The sequence below is a fragment of the Chelonoidis abingdonii genome, chromosome 20 (assembly GCF_003597395.2).
Source record: "Chelonoidis abingdonii isolate Lonesome George chromosome 20, CheloAbing_2.0, whole genome shotgun sequence".
NCBI classification, from domain to species: Eukaryota; Metazoa; Chordata; order Testudines; family Testudinidae; genus Chelonoidis; species Chelonoidis abingdonii.
Window position 1 is genome coordinate 12,701,526 of NC_133788.1, and position 13,826 is coordinate 12,715,351.

General features: G+C 41.2%; 2 protein-coding genes across 7 annotated transcripts in view; one reads left to right on the forward strand and one right to left on the reverse strand.

Annotated features, from left to right (window-relative positions):
- Window positions 1-1,563: 1,563 nt before the first annotated feature.
- TXNDC17 (thioredoxin domain containing 17) lies at window positions 1,564-4,256 on the reverse strand. The gene is made up of 4 exons (XM_032774481.2): window positions 4,085-4,256; window positions 2,924-3,005; window positions 2,208-2,283; window positions 1,564-1,677 (listed from the first exon to the last, which is right to left on the reverse strand). The coding sequence occupies exons 1-4, from the start codon at window positions 4,224-4,226 to the stop codon at window positions 1,609-1,611; spliced, it is 369 nt and encodes a 122-aa protein (XP_032630372.1). The 5' UTR covers window positions 4,227-4,256; the 3' UTR covers window positions 1,564-1,608.
- A 113-nt stretch (window positions 4,257-4,369) lies between these two features.
- Window positions 4,370-13,826, forward strand: part of KIAA0753 (KIAA0753 ortholog) — a 32,740-nt gene continuing 23,283 nt past the window's right edge. For 3 of the 6 annotated variants that reach the window (XM_032774476.2, XM_032774479.2, XM_032774480.2), the window contains exons 1-9: window positions 4,370-4,477; window positions 5,476-5,518; window positions 5,856-5,984; window positions 6,086-6,222; window positions 6,853-7,450; window positions 8,015-8,121; window positions 8,411-8,473; window positions 10,658-10,873; window positions 13,075-13,285. In XM_032774476.2, coding sequence (XP_032630367.1) covers window positions 6,133-6,222; window positions 6,853-7,450; window positions 8,015-8,121; window positions 8,411-8,473; window positions 10,658-10,873; window positions 13,075-13,285 — 1,285 coding nt within the window. In that variant the 5' untranslated portion in view covers window positions 4,370-4,477; window positions 5,476-5,518; window positions 5,856-5,984; window positions 6,086-6,132. Of the gene's footprint in view, window positions 4,478-4,820; window positions 4,863-5,475; window positions 5,519-5,855; window positions 5,985-6,085; window positions 6,223-6,793; window positions 7,451-8,014; window positions 8,122-8,410; window positions 8,474-10,657; window positions 10,874-13,074; window positions 13,286-13,826 lie in introns of those variants that run through there. The other 3 variants (XM_075074011.1, XM_032774477.2, XM_032774478.2) reach the window with 3 other exon arrangements.

Below are 13,826 nucleotides of genomic sequence, written 5' to 3' on the forward strand. Positions count from 1 at the left end.
ACAAAAAAACCATTTCTGCAAGACTTTGCTTTTCCCCAGCAGAACTAGGGTGTAATGCTGCTGGCTGCCACTAGCAGCCATTGAACGAGGCAGAGCTGAGCTCACACCTACTGAAAACACTACTAGGGGAGGGTTCGCAGCAGCTGCAGTTCCCCACATGCCCTGAGGGAAGGAAGCAGTGGTACAGAGGAAAATCCACTCAAGCCTGGTCTACAGATCTAGCTGTTTCATTGTGTGGATCCCTAGAGTCAGGGGAGACATGACTGAGCTTGTAGGGAAGGGGTGTGGGTATCTGGGCTGGGCAGCCCAACAGTTGGGCCCTGGAGGAGAAGGGGTGCAAGCATCTCAGGTACGAGCAAGGGTAGGTATGGCTAGGCTCTTAGGGATATGGGATTCAGGTATATTGGCTGGGGAGGAGGTATGGATGTTGTTCTCCCCAAGCTGGGCAGGGAAAGGGGAAGAGAAACAGGAACTGAGCTATCATAAAAGTTTAACTCTCTATTAGTGGGGGGATGTGTGTGTCTGTTTTTACAGACATACTTGTTGACAGGTATTTTGAAATAAATTACCAAAATAATTGAATGTAGCATTTTTACATAAAATTTGAAAAGTTTTAAAATATTGTGTGCAACGTTTTTTAGCACAGAATTTCACCACATGTAACGTTTAGAGCAGAAGGTTACAATCAAAGTTTACTTATTTTAGTATTGAATCTCTACCTAAATGAAACAGCTATCACTAAACTCTAAGTAAAATCTACTAAAGAGTGAAATTAGAAATAAGACTAGAAGGGATTTATATTGTACTCCTTGCACCTAAGTCATCAATGGATTGAGTCTCTGGTGGTTCTTCCACTTTTAATTAAAATCTACAGGTGGGGTAGGTGTTCTAAGAAGCAGGACAGTTAAGGGAGACTGGTAAAGGGGTCATTCTAGCTAGAGTAAAAAGACTTTGCAAAGGTTGGGTTTGCACTATTTCCCCATGAATAGTCCACTAGACATTCTGACTACATTCCTGTCTAGAGAGACTGTCATTCCTGTAAGCAGAGAATCAAAAGAGGATGTTGTAATGTGGTGCATAAAGTAATGAATCACCACCTATTGGGGTTAAAAAACAGTCTGTCCTTATTCCTACTTGAAGGAAAGAGACATTTTTACTTCACAGTAAAAGGTAGTGTTGAGCTACAGCTATGAACCTTTATTTCTACAGGATAGTTAGCTTATATTTAAGAAGCAAGTATTTTCTTGCAAGTAGCCTTACCCATCCAATGATTAAGGAACAGGCAGACTCAAACACTTCACTTCCTCTGTTGATCAATAGAGGATGTTCAGCCTGTTGAAAAGATTGCTCAACACAATTTGTTGGAAGTAGGAGTTTAATTCAGCATAAGGGTAAGTTACAGTTTTCTAGTGTTGCAAGACCCCTTCCCATGTTCTGTACAGCAGTTTCATGGCATTTATTTTCGTCACTCAGCCAATGCTCTTGACAGTTTAAAGTCTGAATGGAGATAAGGCAATACATGATCACTCCTTTAAATGAAAATGGCCAGCAACTTGAAGATAATGGGTATCTACTTTCTAGATAAATGATTGACTGAAGAGAGAAAACTTAATCTTCAGTAAACAACATGTGCACAAGCTCTCTGTTAAGACATTCTTCTTCTACCAACTTCTGAGGCTGAAAGAAAGAAAAAAAAGTGGTTTCAAGAAAAGAGTTCAAAGTGTCAAGTCTTTTTACAGAGTTCCTTGCTCAGCATAATGGTACTGAATTCTTAACAAGAGAGAGCCAACTTATGTCTCTACTTTGTAGGTTTTTCTAGATGTCCTATACAAGTGAAATAGGTGTTTGAAACTGCTGCAGAAATTTAGGATATCCAGTTCAGAAGATTAATTTATTCTACCCCCTTCCTCATCCCCCAGCTTTCTTGCTCACCTTTTCCCAAATAGTAGTACAACAGCATAAAGTACAAAGGTTAAGAACGCCAATTATGTTTTTGTGGCCTTGTTCCATTTTCAACACAGCCTCCAATGGTTTGTGTCTTTAGAGTTTCCAGAATGGAATTGCCTGGCTAGTGTAGGTCAGGAATAAATTTTCCTGAATCCTTCAGCAGAGCAGTGGAGTGCAGGGCATCTGGTTCACTCTGCCAGGCTCAAGCTTGTTTTTCATCTCACTTTAGTGTATACAAATTCAAATAATAAAATACTCACTGTCCCATATTTAAGTAGTGTTGGCACTGCAGTTAGTTTCAGATTCTTTCTGAACTCATTGTTGGGGTCTTTCCAGCTGTTTTGAAAGAGTTGATTAGTTAAATTTATGCAAAAAGTTCTACATTCTGTTTGGAGGATAAGATAACTTTTACTATTTCTTGCATAATCACTACTATTGAAAGCCCATGGGAAATTGGATTCTGTATTCTTAATGCATACAGCTACCACCAAACTAAGTAGAAATATAAACTGCAAAGAATTCTAGATCACATCAGTATTAACTGCTGCAACATTAGCCATGAGGTGTTCTGCAACTTTCAGATGGCTAATTCTCTGTATTCTAAATACCACTTGAAGTCCAAACTTTGAATTTAAAGTATTTTGTTTAACAAGCACAAAATGGCTGCACTTAGGTTAGGAGGCTTAAATGTTCAGTTCAACTGTTATACTACTGTGAGGAGGGATGATCCTAGGCCTAAAGGTAACAAGTTTTTACAAGTCTTCTGGATGAGGATAAGGGTAATTAGACTTACAGACTAGTTTAGACATTTGAGGTGGATATGGTTTCCCACTGTCTGGACCAGCTCACTGAGAATAGTTTGAACATATGACTTAAGATTGTTTATGGGACAGTATTTATGTATATTAGAACTAAAGAATTATTTAAACAAGATGAGCACAAGAAGCCATTAAAACATAACTTTTTTAGCACTTACTAGGCTCGGTCTCCGACTTGGCAGTATATGAATACAGCTTCATCAGGCAGGCTATTTAATTCACTCCGCACCACTGGTTCAGCTAAAGAGTACAGAATTTTCTAGTTAAGTTTACATAACAGTATTAATATTTTACAGTTGTGGCATCTTATGCTGTCACCTCTGCTACTCATTTGTCTGCTTCATGCACCAGTCACCATGCTTTCCTCTACGCATCCTCCTGTGTATGGTACAACTTACTTGAACTCACTCAGCACCTACTTAAGTTGCTTCTGAAGTCCTGCTTGTTTTTCCCAAGGCTTTGTCTCCTTGTCCGTATGTCCTGGGATTACAAACTCCTCCAAGCAGCATCATACTTAGCTCAGTAAGTACTACTAGACATACATCAAGTGTACATGATGCTGAAGAATTCATAGGGAAATATGAGCCCATAACTCCCATCAAGCCAGGTTGGTTTCTACTGCTAAGGAATCCTATGTGAAATCACTATTTTGCAATGCCTTGGTATATTAGCAATAAACTAACTGCTCACAAACCAACATCTGGCCAAGTTCAAGTGCCAGGGTAGGCAGCTTAAGCAGCCCACACTGCAGGGCAAGTTTACTAACTAAATTCCATTCACGGGTATGTAATCTAAGGAGCAGAGTTTCATCATTCAAGAAGAAGATTTGACATGAGGATGTGTAATACTGCTGGCAGTAATAACTCGTGGTTGGGCACCAAAGCTGGAGCACTGATCGGAGGTAGGCACTGGAGAGAGCGAGCAGCAGTGTCTTGTATAGACTACATAAACAAGTGGGCAAGGGCCCTTTGTGTGTCGAATGAATGAACTTTGCCCGAGAATCTCTCCCCCTCATCCCAAAGTTATGGGCAACAACTACAGATCGACTTCAGAGACCACACTGAGTGAGAAACAGAAAAAGGGGGTCAGGCACTCCGAGGCACACAGGTATGCTATACAGCTGCCGGATACCCATGAGGAAAGGGGAGGGGAGTGGAACAGATGGGAAGGAGTTAGCGACGGTGGGGCAGAAGAGAAGGGAGCCTGAGGGATGCGGGAGAAGAGGAGGAGGAGGCTGGAGGACACGGCTCGGTATAGAGAAGGGAGCAGGGGCCCAGACCAGGCCCTACGAAGGCGGGAGGGTTCCCTCCCGAACTCACCAGTGATGCAGTCCGGGCACCAGCTCCGGCCCTGGGCATCCTTGTCCCCGCAGAACAAGGCGAAGACGGGCCGGCCGCGGCTCTGCTGGGCCGCCTGCACGAACTCGCTGTAGCCGCGCACCGCCCTTTCCTCCCAGCCCATGACTCCGCTACAGCTCCAACGTGCTGGTGCTAGTCGCTTCCGGGACGGCAGCGCACCTCCGCGCTAAGTACCACCTCCCGGGGCGGGGCTTGAAGGGGGACAGACCCGCCTACGGCGGCCGTGAAAGGACACATGCGGTTAGGTTTGGCTAGCCCGGGCACCCTTACCTTTCCCGGCGACCCCCGCGGTAGCGGCAGCGGTTGTCATGGGGCGAGTTTGAACAGCAGTGCTTCACTAAGTCCCCCGCTGCGGTGGGTGTCCGGCCCCGCCCCCCACTGTGGGAAGCTGGGGTCCGCGGTGCCCTGGGCCATCCCGCGCCTGGGCCCGGAGCGGGGCGGCAGGGAGCCCCTGGGTCTCCTCCCTGGCCAACGCCCCGGGACTTCCGCTCCCTCCTTTCCTTTCAGAGTGGCGGGTCCCTGTGCCCTGTCTCCCCCCTGCTTCCCTCAGCACCCAGGCCCCCTGTCCTCGCCTTTGCTTTGGGCCAGGGCTCCTGCCCCGCAGCCCCCCACGTGTCGTGCGCTCTCACCCCCTTCGCGCGGCTGCTCCTCTACTACAGGGACAGCCCTCGGAGCCGCCTGGTCGCCCCGAAACTGCGGCCTCCAAGCCCCAGTGGGTCCCGCGCCTTCCATAGCTGAGGTGTGGCCCCTATAGCCGGGACGCTTCCTAGCACCTGTGCGTCTTCCGGAGTTGTGGGAAGCTCTCCAAGGGTAATGGGTGGTGCGAAAGGACGGCGCGTTGGGAGTAGGGGGAAGGAGGCAGAGAACAATGAGGAGAAAATAGGGACTAGGAGGGGTTGGCGTGTAGAAGCTGAGGGGCTAGACTAGATGACATCTCCAGGTCCCTTCCAGCCCAGGATTGCTGTGAAATGGAGCAGGGTGGAATTGTACAGGGCTTTGAAATAGAGAAGGAAGGAAATTGAAGTTGATTCAGAAGTGGAGTCTTTATTTTTACAGTAGTTTGGTTATAAATGGTAGTAAAGGTAGAGTGGAATTAACTGTTACGGGCAAGGAAGAAATATTTGTTTTCACACGTTATATGGAGGAATATAAAAATTCAGGTGAGCAGAGTAACCCTGGCAGGAGCTGCAGAGGAACTGGCACTTGCTCCAACAGTGGGCAGCATGGTTGGAAGAAATAGAGAAGAAGTAATGTCCAGAGAAGCTGGGGAGCAGAGTAATGGAGTCTGTGATTTAGGCTGGAGGGAAGAAGACAAAGTAATTATACCTGATCTTGAAATTATTTGAATTTAGGGGACCCTCAGGAGACCTCAGCTCCAGCTGGAAGTAATTGCAGGTGAGTTTATACATCAGGGCTTCATGATCCAGTATATTTATTTTATTTCCCTTTTCACTGAAGGAAATGTAAGATATCCAGATGTGTGCTATCCATTGGTCTACCTGCTTCAGACAACAGTATATTCTGTACTTTATGCCATCTCTGTCTTATGGTTAAAAATTTGGGGCAAATTTGAGAAAACGAAGAGTTTTTTTCCCACCCACCTCTTTTCCGTAGACTACAGTTTCCTTGTTCTAGTAATAACAACTGCAAAAGTTCTACCTTAACCTTGTATTCTCCTTATGGCTGCTAATGTGAGCATTCCCTTCACAGTTTCTGTAATGTTCCTTTACAGCCAGTTGCTTGGGAGTGTGAAAGAAGAATGTAAGCTGTACCTAGTACATCAGAAAATGTGAATATATCCCCCACTTTGCTTCCAGCCTGTACCACTACAAAGAGCATGTTCTCAAAATTACTTCCACAAGTAAGTGTTTTGCCTTTTAAGGCCTGACAATGTAATAGCTTGTCTTATTTTTAAACACAAAACCCCACACCCAAACATCTTGTCTACTTGTATAATTTTAGCAGAGGCCAGTTTACAGGTGACTGTGGATTATATTCTATTCAATGTCATGGGACCAAGCAAACCAGCCACATCCTATGATCCATTTGCATCCAGTATCCAAGCAAAAAAGAATGAAGCAAGGACCCTCCAGACACAGGTATTGTTTGACTTCTGGAGTGAAGACTTCTCTGGGTTGGGTTTGTCATCCTATTTTATAATATGATAAGCTTAACCTACTTCCTGATGCTGGTTCTGTGCAATGCTGTAGTGTCAAGTTTCCCTGATTACTTTCATGTATCACCAGCATCATTGGTGATATTTACCCTTCTTTTGTAAAGTGCTTTGAAATCTACAGATGAAAATGAATAACTGTAAATATCTGTCTGCACCCCTTCCTTCTCACTTGTAAGTACTGCCTGTGATGATTTTGCTTTTATAATGTTTTAAATATTTATATATTTATTATGACAGTGTCCTGTGCCAAAGCTCTTTGGGCTAGATTTTTAAAGGTTTCTTTTGATTTCAGTTGGAACTAGGCAGCTACATGCTTTTGAATACCTTACTAGACACCTAAAGATGCAGCTAGATGCCTAACAACCTTTAACTATTTGGCCCTTTGTTTGAGTGGGAAGGATGCTTTAGGACTAAAGTAGCTATTATCTGCGTGGTGATATGATAAATTGTAATGTGAAGGGAGTTACATTTGTCCTTATTATTTTATGTTCGAGGTGCATCATCTGTGAAATATTCTACATAATGTGGGCTTTTTGTTTAATCTGTGGAACAGCTCCAGTTTAATAGGAACGTTCCGGCGGCTCCAGAGAACTTGGCTGTCAGATTCTCCAGCCCTCGTCCAATTATAATAGAAAAGCTGAAGCCCCCTGATGATCAGCGAGATCTTGGTAGTGGTGATGATACCAATTTAAGAAGTTCTGTCACATTTTCAGTCATATCTGAAGAGAAGCTAAAATTGGCCATCCAGTTAGCCAAAAGGGATGTAAAACGAAGACACCTGGAAGAACAAGTGAAAGAAGCTGAAAATAAATCTGTGTTCCCCCAGACATCTGAGCAGTGTAAAAGTGAAGTATCTGAAAATCCTGCAGACAGGACTGCATCAAAGTCTCGGACATGCTTGAAATATCTTCAGCAACTTGGTCAACCCTCCAAAATGGGGATTACCAACTCTGGTGCAAGAGTGTATGTCTACACTCCAAATCGGGGCAAGTTAAAGCCCCCTGTTTCAGATTCTCCACCCATCCGTGATCCAGGACCAGGGCCCAAGCCAAGCCTGAAAAAAATTGAAGATAAAAGTACACAAGAAGTCAGACGACTGCAAAAAGAACTGAGATGTTGCATCCAGAAAATTGAAGAACTGGCTAAAAAAGGTGAAAGACACAACAATTATTTTTTATGTAGAGTTACTATAGCTTGTTTCTCTGTTCTTCTCCCATTTTTATGCTTTTACTTGAATTTGTGTTTATTTCTGTACGTGTGTGTTTGCATGCATGTATTTTTTAAAAAAATTTTTAAGACAAAATTAAATCGATGATCCGTTCAGGGTATTAGTAAGGTGGTATGGATACTTTCACCTTTATAACATGGCTTCAAATCCAAGGCATGTTGATAGTAAATAAAACACTGTTGCCATTTAATGGCTTCTGTGAAATGCATTTGTGATGCTCTTAGTCATGTTCCTATTGGATAGATCTTCAGATTATAAAAACCACATCACAGCTAGAACCATTGTTAGCAGTTACAGGAAAGAGACCAATGGTTGTCAGAACTGTTGCTTGTTAGAAGTGACTCACGTACAGCAGGGTTGAGACACATGGGACATGGAGTGTTAAATTTTTTTTAGTTTTAACACTATTTTGACTCATTTGTAATCTTTAACAAGAGGTTGTCAAGACCTATAACTCTGCATTTTTTGCAAAAATAACACTTTTCAGAGAGACATGAAGAAATCTTGGATCCTGATGAAGAGCGACGAGTTCACATTAGGAGGCAGGAGCAAGCTGCGCGGTCTGCTCGGATGCTGTATGTCCTCCAGCAACAGGTAGGAAGAGATCATTTTTTAAAAGGATGTATATAAAATATGGTGTATTCTGTATGCAGTAGAACTGGCCTGAAACAAAAGCCTTTGAACTTTAGGGAAGTTCTAATTTGGATCTGCATTTCCTGGCTGGGCCCTACCATTATAATGGGATGAACCAAAATGCCATCGAAACACCTCTGAATTGGAAAGTTGGGATCCAGACCTAAACTTTACAACACAGGCTTGTCTTTAATCTATACACACACACACAGCTGGTTCTGACTATGATTTTTGTTTTCTGAATAAATAGGTAAAAGAAATTCAGGAAGACTTGGAGAAGCTGAGTCCTCATAAAATCAAACACACGAAGAAGGTAAGATGTATTGAACTTGGATTGAATCTTTCTGAAAACAAGTGTTTTGGATCGTGAATGATCTTTTGGTTAATTCAGTCTCTAGGTATCAGTTACAAAGGCTCTTTAAGTGCAACATTATTGGATAAGTGTTCTGAGACTTTAAACGTTCCCATCAACCTTCCATCTTGGATTTATATCTATAACTCAGCTGCTTTAGTTCAGGCTAGCATAATATTTGGTATATTGACTGTATAACTTTGATTAATAAAAAACTAAAGGCAGATGATGTAATTGATGCAAGTCAACATGGGTTTTTGGAAAATAGGTCCTGTCAAACTAACTTAACTTGATTATCCTATCTATATCTATAGATTTTAATCAGTTTACAAGCTTGGTTGATAAAGGTAATAGTGTTGACATAATATACTTAGACTTCTGTAAAGTGTTTGACTTGTTGCCATAGGACATTTTAATTTAAAAAACTGGAATGGTATAAAATTAACATCGTGGTATGCAGAGTAGTTTTAGCCTTGTTGGTTCCAGGATATTAGAGAGACAAAGTGGGTGAGGTAATATATTTTATTGGAACTCTGTGTAAGCTTGAAAGCTTGTCTCTTTCACCAACAGAAGCTCATCCAATAAAAGATATTACCTCACTCATCTTGTCTGTCTAATAAAATTAACATGGCAGACATTAAATGGATTAAAGACTGGCTAATCGGTCTAAAAATGTAACTGTAAACCAGGAATCATTCTTGAATGAATGTTTCCAGTAGGGTCCTACAGGGATCGGTTCTTGGCCCTATGCTATTAATATCCTTATCAATGACCTAGAAGAAAATGTAAAGTAATCACTGATAAAGTTACAGATGACACAAAATATTAGGGACTGGTTAATAACAATGAGGACAGGTCACTGATTCACAGTAATCTGGATTGCTTGGTAAACGGGCAGCAAACAAATGATATGCATTTTAATACAGCTAAATGTAAATGTGTACATCTATGAACAAAGAATGTAGGCCAAACTTACAGGATGGGGGACTTTATCCTGGGAAGCAGTGATTCTGGAAAAGATTTGGGTGTTTCAGTGGATAATCAGCTCCCAGTGTGATATTGTGGCCAAAAGAGCTAATGTAATCCTAGGATGCATAACCAGAGGAACCTGGAGTTGGAGTAGAAAGATTATTTTACTTTACGTTTGGCCCTGGCGGGACTGCTGCTTGGAATACTGTGTCCAGTTTTGGTGCCCACAATTCAAGAGAGTTCAGAGAGCCATAAGAATGATTCAAGGATTAGAAAACATGCCTTTACAGCAAGGGTCGGCAACCTTTCACACGTGATGTGCCGAGTCTTTATTTATTCACTCTTAATTTAGGGTTTTGTGTGCCAGTAATACATTTTAACGTTTTTAGAAGATCTCTTCCTGTAAGTCTGTAATATATAACTAAACTATTGTTTGTAAAGTAAATAAGGTTTTTAAAGTGTTTAAGAAACTTCATTTAAAATTAAATTAAAATGCAGAGACCCCCTGAGTGGTGACCAGGACCTGGGCAGTGTGAGTGCCACTGAAAATCAGCTCGCGTGCCGCCTTTGGCACCTGTGCCATAGGTGGCCTACCCCTGCTTTACAGTGATAGACTCAAGGAGCACAATCTATTTAGTTTAACAAAGAGAAGGTTCAGGGCTGACTTGATTACAGTGTATCAGTATATGCATGGGGAACAAATATTTAATAATGGGCTCTTCAATCTAGCAGAGAAATTCAACGACTGAAAGTTGAAAATTCAGACTGGAAATAAGACATAAATTTTTAATGGTGGGAGTTATTAATCATTGGGACAGTTTACCAAGGATAATGTTGGAGTCTCTGTCACTGACCATTTTTAAATCAAAATTGATTGTTTTTCTAAAATCTGCTCTAGGAATTACTATGGGGAAGTTCTATGCTGTGTGTTATACAGGAGGTCAGACTAGATGATCACATGGTCCCTTCTGGCCTTAGAATCTATGAACCTTTTCTGCACTGCCTAAGCAGCTGCCAGATTTCATCACAAGGGTGGATACGTCTCCATCACAATTAACTGAGAGCAAAATATAGTTAGTTAAATGATCAGTGAAATTCTTCTAATGGATTCTCTGAATAACGTCACTTGAAAAGTGCTGCATATTTAATCACCCATGTCTTTCCTTTGTGCCACAGTCTCGAGCCATGTCCAGAGTGGCAGCCGCCCACAGAGGAGCCATTCGTGCCTTGCAGGTGTTTGCCTCTCAATTTACCGATCAATCAGAGCAGCTGATTCCTGCCCATTACAAGGAGTTGGGCAATCTCATTCGACAACTCTCTCTCTGTTCTGCCAAATTAGAAATGGATTCTTCTGTTCCTGACATCATCATAGACATTCTGCTACAAATTGAGGTGTGGAAAGTGCTTAATTTTTTTTCAGAGATGATGTAGAAGAGACTAGATGAAATATTTAAGTTCTGGGTGCAAACTGTATCACACATGGCGAGGGATAAAATAATACCAGTAAAATAGGGCTTAATAAGTGCATGTTGCAGTTGCCAGGGTTTGTGGCTATATGGCTTTCAGATGCTGCTGTAATGGTTGTAGTATAAGAACCTAGCTAGCAGATAAAGATATAGCTGCAAAATTTACTTCATCATTATGTTCCATAACCACTTTGTTTGGAGATATTTCTGCCATGTATATGATTATCAAGTAGAAGATCGCTGGGAGTGTGTATGGTGGGAAAACAGCAGCTCTAAATTTTTTAAATACTCATTTGTTCCGGTTGATACAATACAGAAACTCTCAGAATCAGCCTTACTGTTGTAACCTTTAACCCCAACTGATTTTTTTTTTAAACTGATCAAGATTCTGTGGGCCACATTTAAAAAGTGGATTATTTGTTGTTGCTTATTTTAGGTGTTGAACTGACACGGCAGCCATGAGAGAGTTTTAGAAAATATCTTAACCACCTTAATGTATTATTATGATTACAATGTCTGTAATTTTATTTAAAGTCCTATAAACTGCCTACAGAAAGCAGTGATAATCATTGTTGCTTCGGGTGGGGGAAAAATGGTAGGCTGCTTATGACATCATGCTAGAAAAAGTCTTTCTTCTTTCCCTCTGGAAGGAAGGTGATGGCTTTTGATCTGTTGCCCACAGGTCTGCTTTTTAAGAGTGATTTTTAAATCAACTAACCTATAGGGAGATTATTTGTTAGGTAGATTCTAGATGAATATCAAATTGTCTGTGAAGGGCCAATTTCAGGTCCTAAGTGCTTTTAGCAAGGACGTACGTATCAAGTCTGGTTCTGGGAAGAATAATCTATACCAGAGGTGTAGTGGCCTGGTTATGGGGAATGTCTGTTTAAAACCATATCTCCTGATGCCAAGCCTCATTCTGGAATGCCCCTATGTGCCTTCAGCACAGAAGACTTCTGAAGCATGAGTTGCAGGTTCTGAGAAAACCAAGAAAAAGGCACAGAAGTTTTATCCTGTGGTTTTCCTCACAATCATGGATGTTTGTTTTTTGCCTGTGTTCAATTTGAGACCAGAGAAGTCTAACTGATAGACCATTTCAGTACTTATTACAGATGAGTTACGCAAGCAAGGGATATGTTGAGCTAGGAATATACTATTTGTCAAATACTCTGAGTATTTGCATGGCTCCATCACCGTAGTATCTGAGCACCAGTACTATGTGTCTGTAAATGTCACAAATACTTAACCTGTTGGAGGCTACCTTGTTGATTGATCAGATAAGGATTTTATAATGTTCGAACATTTTTGAAATGATTTCTGGACACTCAAAATAAGAACTGATGGTGCCCATCGAAATGGTCAGAGCTCCTTGTTAGGAGGTAAGCAAGAAAATCACCTGACCTGTCAGAAGCTTCTCAGAGCCTTCTCAGGTTTAAAGACCCCACTTGGTTAATTTAGCTTCTGAAGGTGATTGAGGCAGTGTGAAAATGGACTTCACCAAATTCATTATTTTATTGTTAGTGAAAGGTGCTGGCTTGACCTCCTTGGGGACTTTATTCTCTTTTCTTCAGCAACAAAATGGGTACAGCATGGCAGTACAAGCTTCCCTGTGCTATTTTCCCATATGGCCCTAGAAAGTCTACCTGTAGTAGCAAGAGTAATTCAGTCTCCATGCCCCATTCAATACTTGCCAACAAAGGTGTCAGTTAATGACAATTGTGGTGGTGTGTTTTTGTGATATTAACTGGTGTCCATGTGGACTGACCATCAAACACTGAGTAGTTGTTTTAGGATTATACATCTGGGTGCAGTTTTTAGGACTTGTCTGCTTTTTAAAATCCAATAAAATACTTTTCTTTTCACAATGGCGCGCTAATATCTGTTGTGCAAACTAGTTTATATTCTTCAAATGTTTATTACATTTAAATGCTCTATTTAGTCAGTAAAAATGATGTAAATGATACAGACATTTTCACATATGATTATTACGTTAATTATAATTCCAAAGCTTTTTGAGTGATGATTTTAAAAAAATCAGTACCCTTGAGCTTTGCATCTCATCAGTCTGCCAACATTAACAAAGTAAGTTTAATGAGAGATTAACTTAAATGAAAAAAATTGTGGCAGGATTTGGATTCTCTGCTGGAGAAGAAACGATCACCCAAAAAAGTGAAGAAATGTCTCTCGGCATCTCAAGGTAAATCTCCAGTGAGCAGCGAGATGTTTCCAGCCAGAGAGCAGGTTGCATCTCCAAAGAAAGAGAGGAAACCACCCATCTCAAAGGAGCGACTTGGACAAGAACAGAAAAAACCTTTAGTAGCTAGGAAACTCCTGACTGGTATGTGTTCTAAATACTTAATTAAAAAGATAGTGATCAGCAATGACTTGTCATAGTAAATTTTTTGTCTGAGGAGCAGAATGGCCCATTCATGGTACAAGAGTGTCGTCTTGCTCATGGTGTGCTTGCCAGAACCCTGCAGCTTTGGTACACAATTCCTTCAATGCTTCATTTGAAATGACAACTTGTTGCCATAAGAGGGTTCTCCAGCTTCATGTACCAACTTAAACCTCATTATTTAACTTCCTTTTAAAAAATATCTTTGTCACAGTTTTAAACTTTTTTATTTTTGCTTTGAGTACAGTTGGATTTCCTTCTAAAGAAACCCTCAAACGTTTATATTGCAGTATATATCTGAGGTGATTCTCTACTAGTTGATTCTAATGATGTGTATATAAAATAGATCTAACTATCTACACAGCTATTTATGAAATACATTCTAGTGGAATATAAGATTACCCACTGTTGGGGAATCTGTACCATAGATGCATCAATGTCTGTACACAGTTGGATTGAATGAAAGGTGGTGTCAAAGCTCAGA